The following is a 19,252-nucleotide window of genomic DNA, read 5'->3' as shown; positions in this document are numbered from 1 at the left end:
GGCGGTATCGGTCCTCGTTAAACTGTCCTACCGTAAATTGCTCGACTTCACGCGCAGGTCGTCAGGCTACCAAAATCCCCTCTGCAAAGGATCAAAATTGCGATGACATGTCTTTGACCATTCTCAGGGATGTTTCCGAGATCGTCGCCATTAGCCCATTGAGCAGCTCTAGTGTAACGTAAATAAAGTACCACCGCTGTTCAGGTGTTCAACTTAACGTTAAATTTTGTTTTGTTGCAAAAAAAAAAAAGCAATCAGACTTGGAAGCTTCAAATTATGAAAGTATGTAGAAAATTTACAGGGAGTAACATGGCACAAAATGATTAGCTATTAAACTTGTAAAAAAAAATACTCTGCAGGCCACTCTGAAGGCTTCAAGAACGCAGCAACAGAGTCGAAATTAGGCGTGACGTACAATTTTCGTTTATGAACATAAAAGGAGCCGTTTTTTAAATTCAATTTAATCTAAAGTTAATTCGTCCAATTTAAAATGACTTCGCAAGTTGCAAATTTTTGCAATTTGAAAATCTTTTAACTGCTTTGTTTTATGTTAAATTTTATTTTACTGTGCGAAAACGAGATTAGGGATTAAAAACTACGAAGGGAGTAGGAAAAATGTTCAACCAGTTCGATGGAACAAAAGATTTAAGATTCGATTATTCTTTCGTTAATTATTAACTGCGAAATTATAATAAAAAAAAGGTTGCCCACTGAAATGTACTACAGAGTTGAAATAGCCTTTTTCAAATCTAAATTTAACTCAAGTTCATTTTTTCATTTCAAAATTTCAATTTTTTCGAAAGTTAATGCAATTTTAATTGTTTTTTCATGATTTTTTTCACTTCTGTTTCGCTTTAAATAGTAACTATTTATTCACTGATTTAGGAAAATTTACTTCTTTTGACCTCATTTTCTTCTTCTTCATTTTATAAGCTCATACGTGACTTGATGTCGAAATTAACAACAACAAAAAAAATTAGATAAATAAGATGAAAAATAAAAGATTTTAGAAATTTAAGAATTAAATATAGTCTGGATTTTCTATAAAATGTAAAGGCAGAGAAAAAGGAAACAAAATTATTGAAGTATCTGTACCTTAATTATCATTCTATTGATGTGTAACATAGTAACAGTAGATAATGATCTTTTCGTAATTAGATTCGTGGGAAAATTTCACTCGTAGTACCTGATATTTAAGAAAAATACTTTTCAGATACAAAGCAAAAGATATATTTTTTGGTTATGTTTAATATTATGAAGAATGGGGGAGGAGGATTAAAAGCAAATCCAATAAATGGCCTCTCCGTCAGAGGTAAATGCCTCTAGCTAAATCTGGTTGAATCTTTTACTTTTTTTCCTTCTTTTTTGCCACAAAATCAATGCCGTTTTCTTTATCCAATTTCTTTCAGTTAAGAAAAATTGAAATCGACCGTTGGGAGAAATATGATTCATTCTTCACCTTATGGGGTCGATTTCAGTCTTTTCTTATCCATCTACACAATGGAAATTAGATTATCTTTAAATTACTTCTTCGTCTAAGTCTGCGATTTGAAAAGAAAAGAAAAGAAGAAAAAAATCTGCATTTTATATAAAAGGCGATCGGGGCTAGAAAATGAAGGTGAAATTTTACATTTATTGAACTATTTTTCCAAGCTATAGGTAATAGTTTTTCCTTCGGATTTTATGCGTTTCTCATCGTTTGGAGAAACCTTATTTCGAATAATAATAATAAAAAAAAATAGTTAAGCTTGGTTTTATTACTAGTGTAAAATAAAATGAGTTTCACTTTCAAAAAAAAATTCTCTTTCTTTTCCAAATTTAATGCCGTTAAAGTTTGTTTCATTAACATTTTCTTCCCAATAAAAAAAAAAACCAATAAATGCTACGAAACTTACTTTATATTGAAGAAAAGTTTTATTTATTTTTTTCATTTTTGGTGAGGAATATTTACTGTTAGTTTCCAAAATAGAAAATGGTGTAGTACATATATTAGTATCTGAATAATGGAAATCCTATAAGTTTAGGCTATTGATTGTTTGTTTTAAATTCCAAAAATACGTAAGAAATTTGTACGGATAAAGGTAAAGGGATTGGCATATTTAACGCATTTTCTTAAAATATAGCAATACATAATTAAGCAAAAAAAGAAAAAGAAAAAAGAATCGTGAGCCTGACAAAATGATAAAACCTACTTTAACTACAATATATTATTTAACAAATATTTTTATTTTTTGACTATCTATTTTTTTAATATCTGAATTCAATGACCTTATTTGGTAGAAATCAATTTAACGCCCAAAAAAAGGACATCCTGATTAACTGTTGATCCTAATGGTCAGATTTTCATGTTCCAGGACTCAATCTTAAAGCCTCATTTTAAATATGCTAATTTATTAATGCCACCATTAATTCAAGTTATGGAAAGATATTACTCAGAAAACGTTCGTTTTGCGTCAAAACGAACGTTTTCTGAGTAATATCTTTTTTTTTTGTTGACAAATTTGAATTGATTTTAAAATCATGGGAGGAACTGAAATCTGGGACATATGGTTTAGTTAGGAAAACTGTCGAAATTTTAGACCCCTTAATGTTACTTTTTGCGTCTTTTTCTAGAAGATTTTTAAAGAACTTTTTAAGCGAATCAAAGCTTTTTGAACTCGACTATTAAATTTATACCTGAAAAGACAAAGCATGCGAAAAATAATTTTTAATAATTATTTGTTATTTTCTTCTATTTCACTTCATAACAGTCGAACGAAATTCGAATTGAAGGGTATACAAATCTCTACATTATTTTGAAGAATTTTCAGTTTTAAAATACAAAATTTGAACGAAATCGGACGAATAGCTACTGAGCAATATATTTTATTCTATTTTATAACCGTCGTTGAACAGCCGACCCAATTTTATGGGTTTACGACTTCTAATTTTCAACTCCGTAGCCTTGTCAATTTGAACCCAATCCAGAAGACAAGGGAACTCTTGGATCGAGTATTCAGAGAAATTTGCCTTCGTGTAGAACTTTTTGATGGAGCTAACCCGCATTTGCGTTTCAAGAAGAGGAAGACTACGAGAACCTTCCACGGTTAGACTGATGGCAAGGGGACTCTAACCCATGATCCGTCGACCACTGAAGATATTTCACGTCAGCACTGTGGTCGGTGCAAGCTAGATACAGAATTCAAATCGACTGAGATTCGAACCCAGTTCGCCTCATTGGAAAGCGAACGCTTTATCCCCTGAGCCATCGCGGCTTAAATGACATAAGTGGAATAAAATCGGTTGAATAGTTACTGAGTAATATATTTTTTAAAAAAAAGACGGATATTAAAAACTTGAATTCTCTAAAACTGTTCGACTGATTTCGTTCAACCTCTACGAATGAATCAGAATTGCTCTTGAATCATTAGGATTGAGTCCCTGTACGTAAAAATCGGGTCAATAGGTCAAACGTTATTCAGCGTGTTCTGTATTTTTCCATGCTGTATATTGATATGCAATTATTTTATCCTCAGATGCTAGCGAGAAAAGTGACTCTTTAACCTTGAAGGAGTACCGAGGTCTCCTGAAATTGCCATCTGGTGCAATGGTTCTCGTAACTGTGACCTGCAACGTCACTGCAGACGCATTCATACTCATTGCATTAAGTGAACACCTCAATCAGGTATGAATAACTTGTGATCTAATAATCAATTTTAATTGTATAAATTGTGGCGTAACTACCACTATGATTATTAAACGTCAATTCACTAGTATATAAGACATGCTGACCTGATTAAATCTCGAGGTACCGTTTGGTAGATGGAAGTTGGCATTGTCTAATGGTCTTTCTCCACAAAATAATCGCAAGAAATTGAAGCTGTAAGATAGTACTTGATCAAAAACTTTTTTCGTTTAAAAACTTAGCAAGTTGGAAATGTCAGTCAACATCCCAGATAGTAAAATGAGGTTTATTTTCACTCAACAAAAAACTTTCAATGTAAATCTAAAAAGTTTTTTTTTATGCGGTTTACGTGCAAACATTCAAATCTTAAACTGTGACAACCTGCTCTACACTTCACACATTACCCTAATCCAAAACCTTTACTAACCTTCTCTTTAAAACCCTTAAATCGAAGTTATCTTAAGGTTTTCTAGCGTGAAAAAAATCCTGGAATGAAGTTAGTCTTAAGGTGAAAAAAAAATCTTATATCTAGGTCATTATGAGGTTTCTTATGGCAACGTCTTGTTATGCTCAGCTAAAATCCACCTTGTCATGAAATTTTAATGGACAATGTCTAGTGTGACGTCAGCCAAAACGTCATTATGACGTTTTAATGACGTTTATGACGTCTAGTTACGTTAAAAGTTACTAAGTTTCTTAAAAAATGCTTCAAAAAAAATTTTTTGGGATGAAAGGTTTGAAACTGCAATATTTTTGCTTTATTGAAAAAAGGTTTTTAGTACAAACATTTTCGTGATAATAAAGAGAAAATTTCGTCACAAGGTTACCGTACGGTTAAATGCTTTCTGGGATATGTAGCAGCGGACTGAAAAGTACATTTCTAACAGTTTCATGAGATGCCGATTAGAAATTTATTAAAAGCGATGGCTTTATTAATAAATACTTGAATTATGTAAATTGTCAGACTTTAATAAACAGAATTATAGTATGCATTTAAAAAAAATGTAAATAAAGTCATCTGAAGCTCCTTACATGTTAAAAAATAATTTAATTTCTAAGATATCGAAATAATTAGATCTTAAAACCAATTATAAAAGTCAAATCCGCTTTAGGATGTAAGAATAAATTACTCGCCTAAAATAAATCTAGAGTTTTAAATTACGTTGAGCGTGGACTAGGATTAAAGTATGACAGAATTAAATCTCTTAAAATGAGCGAGGGTAAAACTGAAAATAAAATTAAACATTTTTTGAGAAAAGTAATTATAGAAAGTCATTAAAAATGTTCCAAATGTCAGAGAGGAAGAAAATAAGATATGGCTAAGAAAATTGATTGCTCAATAACATTTTACGATGATTTATTACAAAGCAAAGGTAAAGAAATCTGAATATTTAATAAATAATCCTTAATAAAAAAAAGAATTCCCCCCCCCCTGTATTTTTATGGTATGAATCTAATTTCGCTTATTATTTTTGATCTGCAGTTATTTAATGGAAAAATATTTTTCTCCGTAAAACATAAATTATACCTCTAAGGTCTTCTGAATGTAATAAATATTTATATATATATTCTTAATTTTCAGGAAAAAAGCGGTAAAGAGTAACTAAAGTTTGAACGTTGTTTTAAAAAAAAATCTTAAGCTAATTCTAATTATTTTAATTAACAATTAAGTCGTCAAAAGGCTTCAGGTTGTTAATATTTGAATAAGATAAGATATTCGGAAATAAATTAATCTTAAATAATAATTTAATAAGCATTATTGGATTGTTACATTTATACACTTGTAAAAGTGAAGCACGGACTGTTGCCTCCAAACTCAGGGCCCAACTTAACCTAATTGGGTTCTGGGGCAATACCTTCTTTGGGACCCCCCCCCCCCTCTGCTTCAATACTTCAGTAACGAAGAACCGAACTTTATGGAGGAACTTAAAATTTTCACCTCATTATAGATATATAACAAGAAAATTGACTAGAACCTAAAATGGCTATAAAGTCCCCCCCCCCTCCAATGGTCAGTCGAAATATCCAATGGTCCACCGCAAGATGCTGCTTTTGGATGGAGGATCTTTTTGGTAAATTCTTCTGCAATTTCTCTGTGCAATTTCACTATCGATTTCGTTTCTATGAACCACCATAAAATCTGTGCTTTCTCTTGTGGTGTATGCATTCTCCTTAATATCCGCTCGAATAAAACATCACATAGAAAAGTACTACATAGAACTAACACATCAAAGGTGAACATAACATTGCAATAGTTGCCAAAAACAAAAGAGAGAAAAATGCAATTAATAAGCAGACGATATTTAGAAAAGTACAGATATTTAGACTGGAAAATTAAATTATCTGAAATTAACCGCACGCGCAGACGATATTTACAAAAGTAAAGATATTCAAACCTGAAAAGGAAAGTATATGAGTTATTCCATCAATAAATGCCATAAGTTTGTTTATATCTTCATTATTTTATGAGTTATTAAACATCAAAATGGGTTCGGGAATTTATAAACACCCTGTATTATATAAGTATAGAATATTTGTTATATGAGTCTTATTGGTATATTATAATTATTAGACCAAATGATTAGACGCACTGTAGTTTTTCAATAATGACATGATTTGCACGAGTTTATAGGCAATACTTTTATATTTAAACATACATGTAATGAGTTTTTATTCAGGAGATTTTTTATATACCTCCTATTTGTATTTATTTTTAACGTATTGCATTACAATGTGAACCAATGGATACAGGATCGTAAACAAATGCAAATCGGTTTCAGTGCCATAAAAACAATAAAGCTGTATAGAGTATCATCTGATAATTATAATTTTACATGGAATCTTAGAGTGCGCCTAATAACATGGCCAGGGACTATACTTGTGTAATTAATGAACTCAAACAAAACTAACTCACGTCTTCTAAAATGTTATCTCAAACTTTACAATTTGAAGTTTTTTAAAAGTTCTTTCTTTCTACTTGAAGTGAAACGTGTCAATAAATATCGATTTATCAATACCCTTTATTGCATTCAGAGACACATCACCTCACAAATAATGCTGCGTGATGTTTCGAACATTTTTTTTCTCTCTCTCTCTCTCCCCCAAGAATGTCATCTCAAACTGGGATGCTCTCCTCACTAAGACATCCAAAAAAAATGTTCTGTGAATGTCGAATGGAAGGAAATGCTATCGAATAGTTATTGTTACGATGACGAACAAAAATAAAAGTGTCACCTTTCTGAGATTTTATTAGAATTTTGAAAAACAGCCGGGGAAGAAATATTTTAACAAACATTTTTATTGAGGGGGATATTTACATTTAATACAGATTCAGAACAACTGTTTATACTTATTTTATTTTTATATACGTGTTTCGAAATTATGATTCATATGAAACAAGCTATGGGATACTACAAAAAATGAAATTTATAGAAGTTATATCCTTAAATAAAATGTAGTGTTATTAATTAAATATTATACTTTGGTTCTCAAGCATAAAACACGTCTTTCTTGAAATTACATAGTTCAAAATGGTTCTACAAATATCTTAAAATTATTTCAATACTTATTTTGAAAAATGAAATTTGATTCATTTTTAAATACTATTCTTATTTCAATCAGTAAATATTCATTTGAAAGAGCGAAAGACCATTTTTTTACGATCAAATACCAAGGTAGTTAATTATAACAAGCAAATCGAAAAACACATTATTTACTATGGTTTTTTCATAGAAAATTTTGAGGGTGGCGCAGGGGATAGTGACACTCGCTTTCTAATGAGGTGATCCGGCCTCGATCCCAGAGATAGCTGCTTGATTCGTATTCTGCACCCAGCTCGCTCCGACCACAGTGCTGTTGTAAAATATTCTCAGTGGTCGATGGAAAATGGGTTAGAGTCCCCTTGCCGTCAGGCTACCTGTGGGAGGTTTTCGTGGTCTTCCTCTCCATGTAACGCAAATACGGGTTAGTTCCATCGTAAATTTCTCCGCGAAGACAAATTTCTCCCGATACTTGATCCAGGAGTTCCCTTGTTTTCTGGATTGGGTTTAACATTACAAAGCTACGGAGTTGAACATTAGTAGCCGTAAACTCCAAATTGGGTCGGCTGTTCAACAACGGTCATAAAACAAATGCATTTTACCAATATTAAATAGGCATTAGTGTCAATAATAATATGACGAATTTTTAGGATTCCCCAAAACGAATAAGTATCCTTTCTGCAATAACTTTGCTTTTTGCTCGTAGATTATTTTTTATAATTTTTTGTAATTAGTATATATTACCAACATTGATAAAACATCATTGTCGTTAATGGTAGAAAATTATTCACTGAAACTACGTTATTATAATTGTTATGTATTACAAATACTAAGAATATGAATTTTTAGGTTATTGCTCAACGCATTTTTTACATATCGATTGTACATTTTCCGCAAACATATTTCCTTTAATTATTATTATTTCTATAATTCTTATAATTATAAAAATATATAAGAAATATAGTTCTTATAATTATTTTTGTAATTAATATTATTTCTTCTAAGAACTTGCGCTGTCTTCATTGTTTCGACATTTTTCTGGGCAAAAACTAACAGTCAGTTAGAAATGAAGTAAAGCTATTAAAATAAAATATAAGCTACTTACCAAAGCACTTAGTTTTTGTCACTTTTTCTGACTCAAAAATGCCAATCTGAAATTTTAGGTACTTTCTCGAAATTTGAATTCACAGTTATTCCGATTGAATTGACTACACAACTGTCTCTTCTCAAATGTGCAACTCATCGAATGCAATACATTGAACAGGCATTGCATCGTCATTTCTGATCCAATAACCTTATAAAGCAAACAAATTGTTCTCCAGTTCAAATGACCAGTTGTGTTAGAAATAGGTATACGACAAGTATTACTCGAAACAAACAAAATACAAAAGTAATAATTATGATAATAAAATATTAACTGTGTATAATTATTAGAAAAAGTCATAAATGTGCGAAAACGAGATTTAATACTTGAATTTTCTTTTTGTGCCTTTAGTTTCATTTGACGCCCATGATTATTGGTTCCATCTATTTATGTCTTTTCCTCTCGTACGGACTGAGTTCTCCAATATCTGGAAAAATAGCTGATAAAATGGTAAATTCTTTCTTTATGACAGTGTTGAATTTCATTATCTGCTTCTTTTTACTTAAGAAATGCTTCTAAATATTATTATAATTATTATATTATGCAATAACAGAAGTTTTAGGTAAAAAAAAAAAGACATGTAAGAAATAAAGAGTTCTGTCTGCTCTGATATCAACTACTTCCACGATTGCTACGTTCACTTTTTCTTTTTTGCTTCCAGCCGAATAAAAACGTGATAAAACAAAACGTATTGATGAATTCTGCTATGCCCGACTTTACTCGGGATAATAAATGCTTGCAATATATACATATCCGAGTTAACTCGGTATAATAAATGCTTGCAATATATACATATCCGAGTTAACTGGGGATAATAAATGCTTGCAATATATACATATCCGAGTTAACTCGGTATAATAAATGCTTGCAATATATACATATCCGAGTTAACTGGGGATAATAAATGCTTGCAATATATACATATCCGAGTTAACTCGGGATAATAAATGCTTGCAATATATACATATCCGAGTTAACTCGGGAAAATAAATGCTTGCAATATATGCATATCCGAGTTAACTCGGGAAAATAAATGCTTGCAATATATGCATATCCGAGTTAACTCGGGATAATAAATGCTTGCAATATATACATATCCGAGTTAACTCGGGATAATAAATGCTTGCAATATATACATATCCGAGTTAACTCGGGATAATAAATGCTTGCAATATATACATATCCGAGTTAACTCGGTATAATAAATGCTTGCAATATATACATATCCGAGTTAACTGGGGATAATAAATGCTTGCAATATATACATATCCGAGTTAACTCGGGATAATAAATGCTTGCAATATATACATATCCGAGTTAACTCGGGAAAATAAATGCTTGCAATATATGCATATCCGAGTTAACTCGGGATAATAAATGCTTGCAATATATACATATCCGAGTTAACTCGGGATAATAAATGCTTGCAATATATACATATCCGAGTTAACTCGGGATAATAAATGCTTGCAATATATGCATATCCGAGTTAACTCGGGATAATAAATGCTTGCAATATATACATATCCGAGTTAACTCGGGAAAATAAATGCTTGCAATATATGCATATCCGAGTTAACTCGGGAAAATAAATGCTTGCAATATATACATATCCGAGTTAACTCGGGATAATAAATGCTTGCAATATATACATATCCGAGTTAACTCGGGATAATAAATGCTTGCAATATATACATATCCGAGTTAACTCGGGATAATAAATGCTTGCAATATATACATATCCGAGTTAACTCGGGATAATAAATGCTTGCAATATGTGCATATCCGAGTTAACTCGGGAAAATAAATGCTTGCAATATATGCATATCCGAGTTAACTCGGGATAATAAATGCTTGCAATATATACATATCCGAGTTAACTCGGGATAATAAATGCTTGCAATATATACATATCCGAGTTAACTCGGGATAATAAATGCTTGCAATATATACATATCCGAGTTAACTCGGGATAATAAATGCTTGCAATATATACATATCCGAGTTAACTCGGGATAATAAATGCTTGCAATATGTGCATATCCGAGTTAACTCGGAATAATAAATGCTTGCAATATATACATATCCGAGTTAACTCGGGATAATAAATGCTTGCAATATATACATATCCGAGTTAACTCGGGATAATAAATGCTTGCAATATATACATATCCGAGTTAACTCGGGATAATAAATGCTTGCAATATATGCATATCCGAGTTAACTCGGGATAATAAATGCTTGCAATATGTGCATATCCGAGTTAACTCGGGATAATAAATGCTTGCAATATATACATATCCGAGTTAACTCGGGATAATAAATGCTTGCAATATGTGCATATCCGAGTTAACTCGGGATAATAAATGCTTGCAATATATACATATCCGAGTTAACTCGGGATAATAAATGCTTGCAATATATACATATCCGAGTTAACTCGGGATAATAAATGCTTGCAATATATGCATATCCGAGTTAACTCGGAATAATAAATGCTTGCAATATATACATATCCGAGTTAACTCGGGATAATAAATGCTTGCAATATATACATATCCGAGTTAACTCGGGATAATAAATGCTTGCAATATATACATATCCGAGTTAACTCGGAATAATCAGGGAAGCGGTTAAAGCATTCAATTGAAAGATCTCAGAATGTTTCATTGAATCGACACATATTTCGTATAAAAAGATTGAGTTCTCTGTTCTATTTGGTTTTCGTTACGGTTAATCGATCTTTTGGATACGGTTTTGCTCCGTGATCATAGCAAATTTCTTAATTCTGAAGGGTTTTATATTATTCTAAATTCATTATTTTAATTGTATATGTTGACTATTTGAAACAGTTTTATACAAAGTTTATGATAAAAGTAAATATAACTTATTTTATAGATAAAAAAGTTGCACGAGATGTCTTGTCCATTGTTTTAGATGTTCTATTTCGCGCAGTGTTTCTTTTTTTTTTTTTCTTTTTTTTTTTTTTTATTTTTTTTTTTGAGCAAAAATTATGAGATTTAGAATCTAAAAATTTCGAAAAAGCTCAGTAAAACGTGCAGGAAGTTCGAAAGAATAAAAAAAAAATGACATTCTTGAATTAGTTTTAGAATTAACTGCTAAACTTGTAAAAATACCTACGTAGCCCCAAAAATGTAATTACGGAGTAAAAATTTTCATATTGAAAGAATCATTTTTATCTGTAAGCTTAGCATGATATTTTTTTGAATTTCTAATTTGTTCGAAAATAATTGAATTTTGAATTTGAAGTCTTTCTTACTTTTTACCTTAAACAATGCCACAAATAGCTTTTGTTGCGAAGGACGGTAGAAAAATTTACTTTTTTTCAAGATTTTTATTTTAAAAGCTCGGTCACTTCTAAAGTCTATAGTAAAAAAAAATAAAATAAAATAAAATGTTTGCGGTAAAATTGCCAAGATTCACCTAACTTGTTATTATTCCACTGGCTTAACCAAAAAAATATAGTTTGGATAGCAATTACTATACAAAATTCATTTCCAAAATTTATGAGAGGAAGTAGTAGAGATATTTGTGTTCAACCCAAATCAAAATTCTTGATAGTCCCGTGAAAACATTTTGATGGTTCATGTTGGTTTCAGTGCGATTCATGATGGTCCAACATCATTTGATGGTTACCATCATCCAACATTTTCCATCATGCGTTCATGGTGTTTGATGTGCCAACAAACTTCCATCATTCCATTCAGGAAAATGTTACTTTAATACTATGATGGTTAAACATCAAGAGAAGTTTGATTTTCATGGACCAACAATCCATGATGGTCCAGGATGGTTCCAACGATGCATTTCCATGATGGTTTAATAGGAATTCTTGTTGGTTCTCAGGAATTTACCATCAAAACAATTTTTTTTTTGTGTTGACCCATCATAAATCAGTCCGAATTTCATCCATCAAAACTGATCAGTCCGAACCATCAAAAATTTTGACTTGGAAAATCTGTAATATGAAGAATAAAAAGTCAAAAGATATTTAAATAATAAAAAACAATTGCAAAATCTTTATTTTCAGTAACGAATGAATTTTTTTTTAATTTCACAATTCATGCATTAATTTTATTTACTCCCTGTACAATTACTAAAACGAAATAAGTACTGCATTATGAGCTTCATGTTATTTTAAGACGTTTAAGTTTGCGAGGCATAAAGTTAATCAGTAGCAAATAGTTCGCTCTTCATAAAAATTATTGAAAGTCAAAATATTAAATAGGCCTGAATATAAATACCAGACTAGAGTTGCAGTTAATCAATGTTTTAATGCGTTCACTCATTAAGAAACAGCACTAGAGTACTGAACTCTTCGTATGTTTATTGCAAATCCATTATTTATGAGTTTTGCACAAAGTTTTAAAATCATTTCAAATATTCAAGTAGTATTCCGGAATTATAAAATGTGAAATTGGAAGACTCGTATTGAATCAGCCAATAAAAGATTTTGCACACTGTTCGCAAGCAAGTATAGGTATTGAAAGTATAAGTATTGAAAAATTTATTGCCTTAAATGTTCTATATGTTATCTATCTATCATCTATCTATCTATCTATCTATCTATATACACATTGGCGTAAGAAATTAAGAGAATTTGCAGACTTGGTCGATTATCTCTAGAACTACGGGACCGAATTTAACGATATTCGATATATATGCAGGGTGTCTCAGTTAAGCGTTTCAGAACTTTTAAGAGGGGTAGGGGGCATCCTGACGACTCGAAATCATATAGCAATGTGGGGTCGGAGATGCTTTCCTGAAGCGGTGACGTACACAGAAGCACCATAAAGAAAAGAGACCATAAGTGAAAAATCGCTATAATAATACATTGAAAAAATTATATGGCCTCCTCGGTCACCCGACCTATCATGTCTTGATTTCTAGAGTCATATGAAAACACTGGTTTATGACACCCCTGTTGATAATGCTGGTTGCAAGAATCGCAGTAGCTGCCTGTGAGATATGCCTGGAGTATTGCAGAATGTTCGAATGTCCATGCGCCGACGATGTGAGGTGTACATTGTAGCCGGTGGCAGAAATTTCGAACACTTACTTTGGCCCTTGTACCATATAATTTACCATGTACCACATAATATTTTGAGCCCGCACAAATAAAAATATATCGTAGTTTTTATGAGATGAAGGTTTTTATATACGTCTTAGAAATATACCATAATACATTTGTACGGTAAAATTACTACTCAACATAATCAAAAACATTCAAATAGAAAAATTCAGACCTATAAAAGAATGTTAAGTAATCTTCTTATAGTAAATGGTAAAAAGTTGTTCGATCTCGAATGACGGGTTTTGGCGAGAAAGGAAGGGAACTTGCAGAAAGCTATTTAGTCAAACTACTGTCGTATTTCACGCAGAATCGAATAATACCAATCTCGAGAACAATAGTTATTAATGTTTTATGTTAAAAATATAATTTTGTTATTTGTGCACTTAAATTTGGTATCTAAACTAGTGTGGTATTGTTTCTTAGAAACTGAATTGTATAAGACCCAATTTAAGTTAATGGGAAAAATATTTCAAAAGTTGCACATTTTTTTCGATTAGAATTCAAAATTGTTGAACTGTAATATTCAAATCAGATGAAATTTCAAATGTGATTTAGTAAGTTTGCAATAAGTAATTGTCATAATAATAATAATAATAATAAGCATTAATTCGTGTAAAATTTTTGCTTGCATTCTTATTAGCATTTATTGGCAGAAAATAATAACAAATAATACTTTTAGTCTGAAAAGTCTAATTTTTAACTAAGTGGAGTCGAGTCAGAAAAATTTTACGACTCCGACTCGCTGCTTAGATTTTGTAATAAAAATTATATGTTTCTAAAATAGTTTTTCTAGAAAGATTGATATGAACAGAAATGAATGACGAAGATTTTCAAAAGAGAATTTTATGAAAAAAAAAACTATGTAGCCAAAATAATTATGCTATAAATACTCGTTTAAGGAATGAAAAAAAAAATTAAAAACTCGAGAAATTTGTACTAGGAAGACAGTTTTGAAAAACAATTTGAGAAACTAATGAAAAGAGAAATTTATAACTTATGAACTTGTTGTTATAGGTTTGAGTTTTCATCTCCTTCCCAGCCACTGATCTAGATTTCATGGAATCTTTTTACATTTTAGATTCCCTTGAAATATTCGAATATTTTAGTGAATGAACTTTCTTGTGTTTCAATCTTCTTAAATGTTCGAAAACTTATTTCTTTTTAATTTTCTTCTTGTTTAAACATCCTCAGGTTTTACCTTCTCCTCATCTGTTTCTTTTCTCCCTTCTTTTGCCCGATTATGTTCTTTAAACTTGTCCTCCTACCCTATTTTTAGAGCTCTTCCATCCTTGTTGTAACTTGTTTAATTATGTGACTCTCTGTTTTCCCTTAATTTTATCACTAATGAAGGCTTTTCACTATAGAACTGTGTATTTGATGTTTGTGCTTTCTTCACGCTGCTTTGCTTTATTCAAAGATGGCTTTTCTTCAATTTTATATTATACTCCTCAGACTAACTTTTTGCACTCAGATTTTCGAAAAATAAATTTAGTAACAAGCTATTCATTTTCACAAATGTATAATCTCCTTAGCAATATTTCCGGGCCGGGATAGCCTGGTCGGTAGATCGCTGGCCCCATGTCCGACAGTTTGTGGGTTCGAACCTCGCCGGCCGAAGACTCACAGTGTAGTAAAATGGTGACGGAAGCACGTTAAATCTGTCGAATCTCAAAGTCCTCCATGTACTCATAACAAATCAATACCTCTGGGGGTACTGGATTGGAGATGGATCGTTCTCTGATTCATGTCAAAATTACGATCTGTGGATTTATTAATGGGTCTGTTCTATAAACTGGTGTGACGTATGGGTGTGGCAGAAGTAGAACTCTTTGCCATAGATGGCGCCACTGGAGAACAAGAACAATCTCACCTGTTTGCGTTAACAGGCTTAAGTCAACAACAACAACAACAATTTTTCACCCGACCAGACCCCTTGCCTTCAGGCTAACCGTGGGAGGTTCTCGAGGTCTTCCTCTCCATGTAACGCAAATCCGGGTTAGTTCCCTCAAAAAGTCCTCCACGAAGACAAATTTCTCCCAATATTCGATCCAGGAGTTCCCTTGTCTTCTGGATTGGGTTCAAAATGACAAGGCTACGGAATTGAACATTAATAGTCTTAAACCCATAAAATTGGGTCTGCTCTTCAACGACGGTTATAATATAATATAATATAACGCAAAGCGAATATCGAAATGAAAAATTTTAGCATATTTCATATTTTAAAAAAGTTTTATTAAATGGTATCTATTTGTCAAAAATGGTTTGAAGACAACTCATGTGTGGTCAACGTTTAACTCATCATCTTCTTTTTTCTTCCATCATAGGAATAACTGTGGACACTGACATTTAAATTCAAACGTACTTTCTGCTACATTTAAGTTTGCGTCGAGTATTTGCGGATGATTAAACAATTTTGCTTGGATATATTTGAGAACTAAATACTTTTCCAGTTTTAAAGGAAGAAGTGCAGATTTATCCGTTACTTTTAAGTTTTTTCCCCCCCGTTTCTTTTACTCCAATGATTTAGATTCTTTTTTTTTTTTTTAAATAATTCCCTCTTTCTCATTTATTTGTGTCTTTATTTAATATCAGGCTTAAACGAAAGTGTTTTTTAATAGCTTTTGTTGTTAAACAGGAATTTATGTTCCCGTATAGAAGGCGAATGTATCGTCTTTTTTAAACTTTTCATTTCACATTAGGCAGATAAAGTCTGTACTGAAATGTTAAGCACTGGTGCGTAAACGTAATTTTTTTTTAAATAAAAAGAAAGAAAAAACGTACAGTTTGCGTGTTCCTTCTTTTAAAAAAAATTTTATTTTTAAAAATAATATGTGGATGGGTTGATATTAATTTAAAATATCTCAAAAAATATGTGTCCAAAACGTTTCATTTGTAACTAAGGGGATAAAAATAAATGTTTCTAAAATAACGCTGCAGAATTATTTTTTTAAAATCACATTGTAATCGTGTTCATTTTTAAAGAAATTAGAAATCTTTCAGAAAAGTAAATATCGGGTTTTGTGCGAATATACTCATTATTGTCAATAGGATATCGGCAAACAGAGATCCTGATTGGTTGTTGACACGTGGTATTTGTTTATGTTAGCAACCTTTTCTTCCTTTATTTTCCTTATTTTCGACATTACATGTTTATATTTTAAATTATTCATGTTTATATTAGTATGTATTCGTATTTCTTACTACACTCGGAACGTGCAGGCCATATTTTTTTTCATTCACCGGTCCAACGGGTTAATGCAAATTTAAATCGCTCTATTTAAATGTGATCACTTTACTTGAATGTTATTATTTTCAACTATACATATTTATATTTTGAATGTTATTCAAGCTTAATGTAAACAATCTTCCACAGGGTGGTGAGTTCTTACTACAAACTGGAGGTTGTATGATAATGACAGTTGCCTTCGTTCTTATAGGACCAGCATCTTTTATTAACTTCAAACCGTAAGAAAGATTTCATTCATTTTATGCTGTATATTAACAATGATAGATGAATTAAAAACAACAGGTTACAGTACATACAGTCCCTTGCCAAATTATTAGACACACTCTTAAGATTCTATGTAAAATCTTAATTATCAGGTGATACTCTATACAGCTTTATTGTTTTTACACAGACTGTTTGCACTTGTTTACGTTAACGTATCAATGGGTTAAATGAGACGATATATAATATAAATTCAACGACTGGATACATTAGACGATGTATTATATAAATATAGAATATTTATTACATCAAGCATTATACTAGTATATTATAATAATTAGATTAAATCATTAGAAGCACTGTAGTGTTTTAATAATGACACGCTTTGCACGAGTTTATAGGCAATATTGTTATATTTGAGGGTTTTTATTTAGGAGATTTTAAATATACTTCTTATTTGTATTTATTTTAGACGTATTGCATTACAATGTTAACCCATTGATACACGAACGTAAACAAGTGCAAATAGTAGTGTAAAAACAATAAAGCTGTATAGAGTATCACCTGATAATTAAGATTTTACATAAAGTCTTACGGTGTGTCTAATAATTTGGCTAGAGACTGTAAATGTTATATTTGTTCAATTAATTATAATTTAAAATATCCTAATGGTACAGAAAAAAATGGAATTTAATTGTATTTTTCTTTTGTTAATGCTGTACATCCAAAAAAGAAGGATTTTTTGCCTACGCTAAACTATTGAGAACCCTTTTCTCTTTAGTAAGTAGTACATTTTTTCAATAAAAATGTACTATTTACGACTTATGTTTATGCGAATAAATTCCTTAACATTATTCTGAACTATAAATCTGACCGACTTGCGTTTGATTTCGTTTGATTTAGCGTGAAAATAATAAAAGGAAAAAATGCTTTATTTATTGAGATTGTTACGTAATTTTAATTTTCCATTTTATTTAAAATTTTTATTTCAAATTTAATTTTAAATTTTTTAACTGTTAATTTTATTTTTTGTGCATTTCGCAATATTTTTAAAATTTTCTGGGTGATTTAAAAAGTTTTTGCAGACTAAGATAAAATTGCTTCATCCAAAACTTATTTTACACAATAAATAAATTTTAATAATTCTTTATTTATTTTTTATTAATTTGTTTAATAATAAGAGACATTTTTTTAAAGGTAAGGCTTGAAAGCTTTTACATGATTTTAACTTTTGAAATTTTCCATGACGAAATGTAAATGTGAACCAAATCGAATGGTTCTCGTTCAATAAATTCAAGAAAAAGAACTTTTTTAAAATTTAAAATTGAATATTTAGTAATGAATATTCTTTGTCTGTTCCTTTCTCTCTTGATTAGACTTAAAATACACAAAACACTCCAGTTGTTTGCATTTTTAAAACAATTGGAAGAATACTTTCGAAAATTAAGTTTTTATGTTGCAATTAAGTTTTATGTTTTTAAATGTAAAATGTAGAATGCGTGATTTGTTCTGTTGTGGTTTTGGAAAACAAAACGTAAAAATTTCACTCGTTGGACTTAAAATAAAAGAAAAAAAGACACTTAAAAATTTACATTTGACAGTTTTCTAAATTTGGAAGATTTGAAATATTTTCAGTCTAATTTCAACTCGATAAATATTTTACTTTTTATGAAAAAACAAATAAAAATATCTATTGAAAAATTTCTCGGCGTTTTTGAGCGACATTACATTATAAAGAATATTTATCCAATTTTATTTTAAAGCCATTTCAAAAGCACCGTCTAACTTTACAGCAGAAAAAGAAAATCGACGCCATCAAGAAATATTTTCTTTGTGCAAGGTTTTTTTATGGTTTTTCAGACTTCTTTTTTATTAATGGAATGCTTTTTTAGGGTTTTCTCATGAAAGTTCTTAAGTCGAAAAATAAATTAGAGCACAATACTTCTACTCTCCCATATTTCACTTCAGAAAAAAAAAATCAAAAATAAGATAATGCTTTAAATCAATGTTATTTAAACGATTTGTTTGACATATTAAATGTAGCGTTTCATTTGATTGATTGCTCATTGTTGACAGATAAAGTTGTCACGTTAAGCAATTCAAACGCTGATGAATCGATAGAGTTTAATAGTTTTTGTTTTTATGGTATGGAGAGGAGTTATCGACAATGTCAACCTTCCTCTATGAAAAGATACTCCACCATAGACTTTACTTACTTTATTTAAAATAAATTGGGTACCTAGGCCGCGCAGCGGCCTCTAACCCATCCATCATGAAAATAATACAGTGTATATAGTCATTTTGAGTTATATGATAGTATGGTTACATAATAATATTGCCATGACTAGAAAGTACAACTAGA

At 30.7% G+C, this 19,252-nt stretch overlaps 1 protein-coding gene across 1 annotated transcript in view; it reads left to right on the top strand.

The window, feature by feature from the left end:
* Positions 1–19,252, top strand: part of LOC107440856 (MFS-type transporter SLC18B1) — a 64,984-nt gene that overhangs the window by 28,284 nt on the left and 17,448 nt on the right. Inside the window, exons 7-9 of the mRNA XM_087152674.1 lie at positions 3,516–3,664; positions 8,699–8,797; positions 16,816–16,907. Coding sequence (XP_087008800.1) covers positions 3,516–3,664; positions 8,699–8,797; positions 16,816–16,907 — 340 coding nt within the window. The remainder of the gene's footprint in view (positions 1–3,515; positions 3,665–8,698; positions 8,798–16,815; positions 16,908–19,252) is intronic.

The sequence above is a fragment of the Parasteatoda tepidariorum genome, chromosome 10 (assembly GCF_982258835.1).
Source record: "Parasteatoda tepidariorum strain Cologne lab strain chromosome 10, Ptep-v5.0, whole genome shotgun sequence".
Classification (NCBI taxonomy): Eukaryota; Metazoa; Arthropoda; class Arachnida; order Araneae; family Theridiidae; genus Parasteatoda; species Parasteatoda tepidariorum.
The sequence above is the reverse complement of the archived record's forward strand: the minus strand, read 5'-3'. Positions and strand labels throughout refer to the sequence as shown.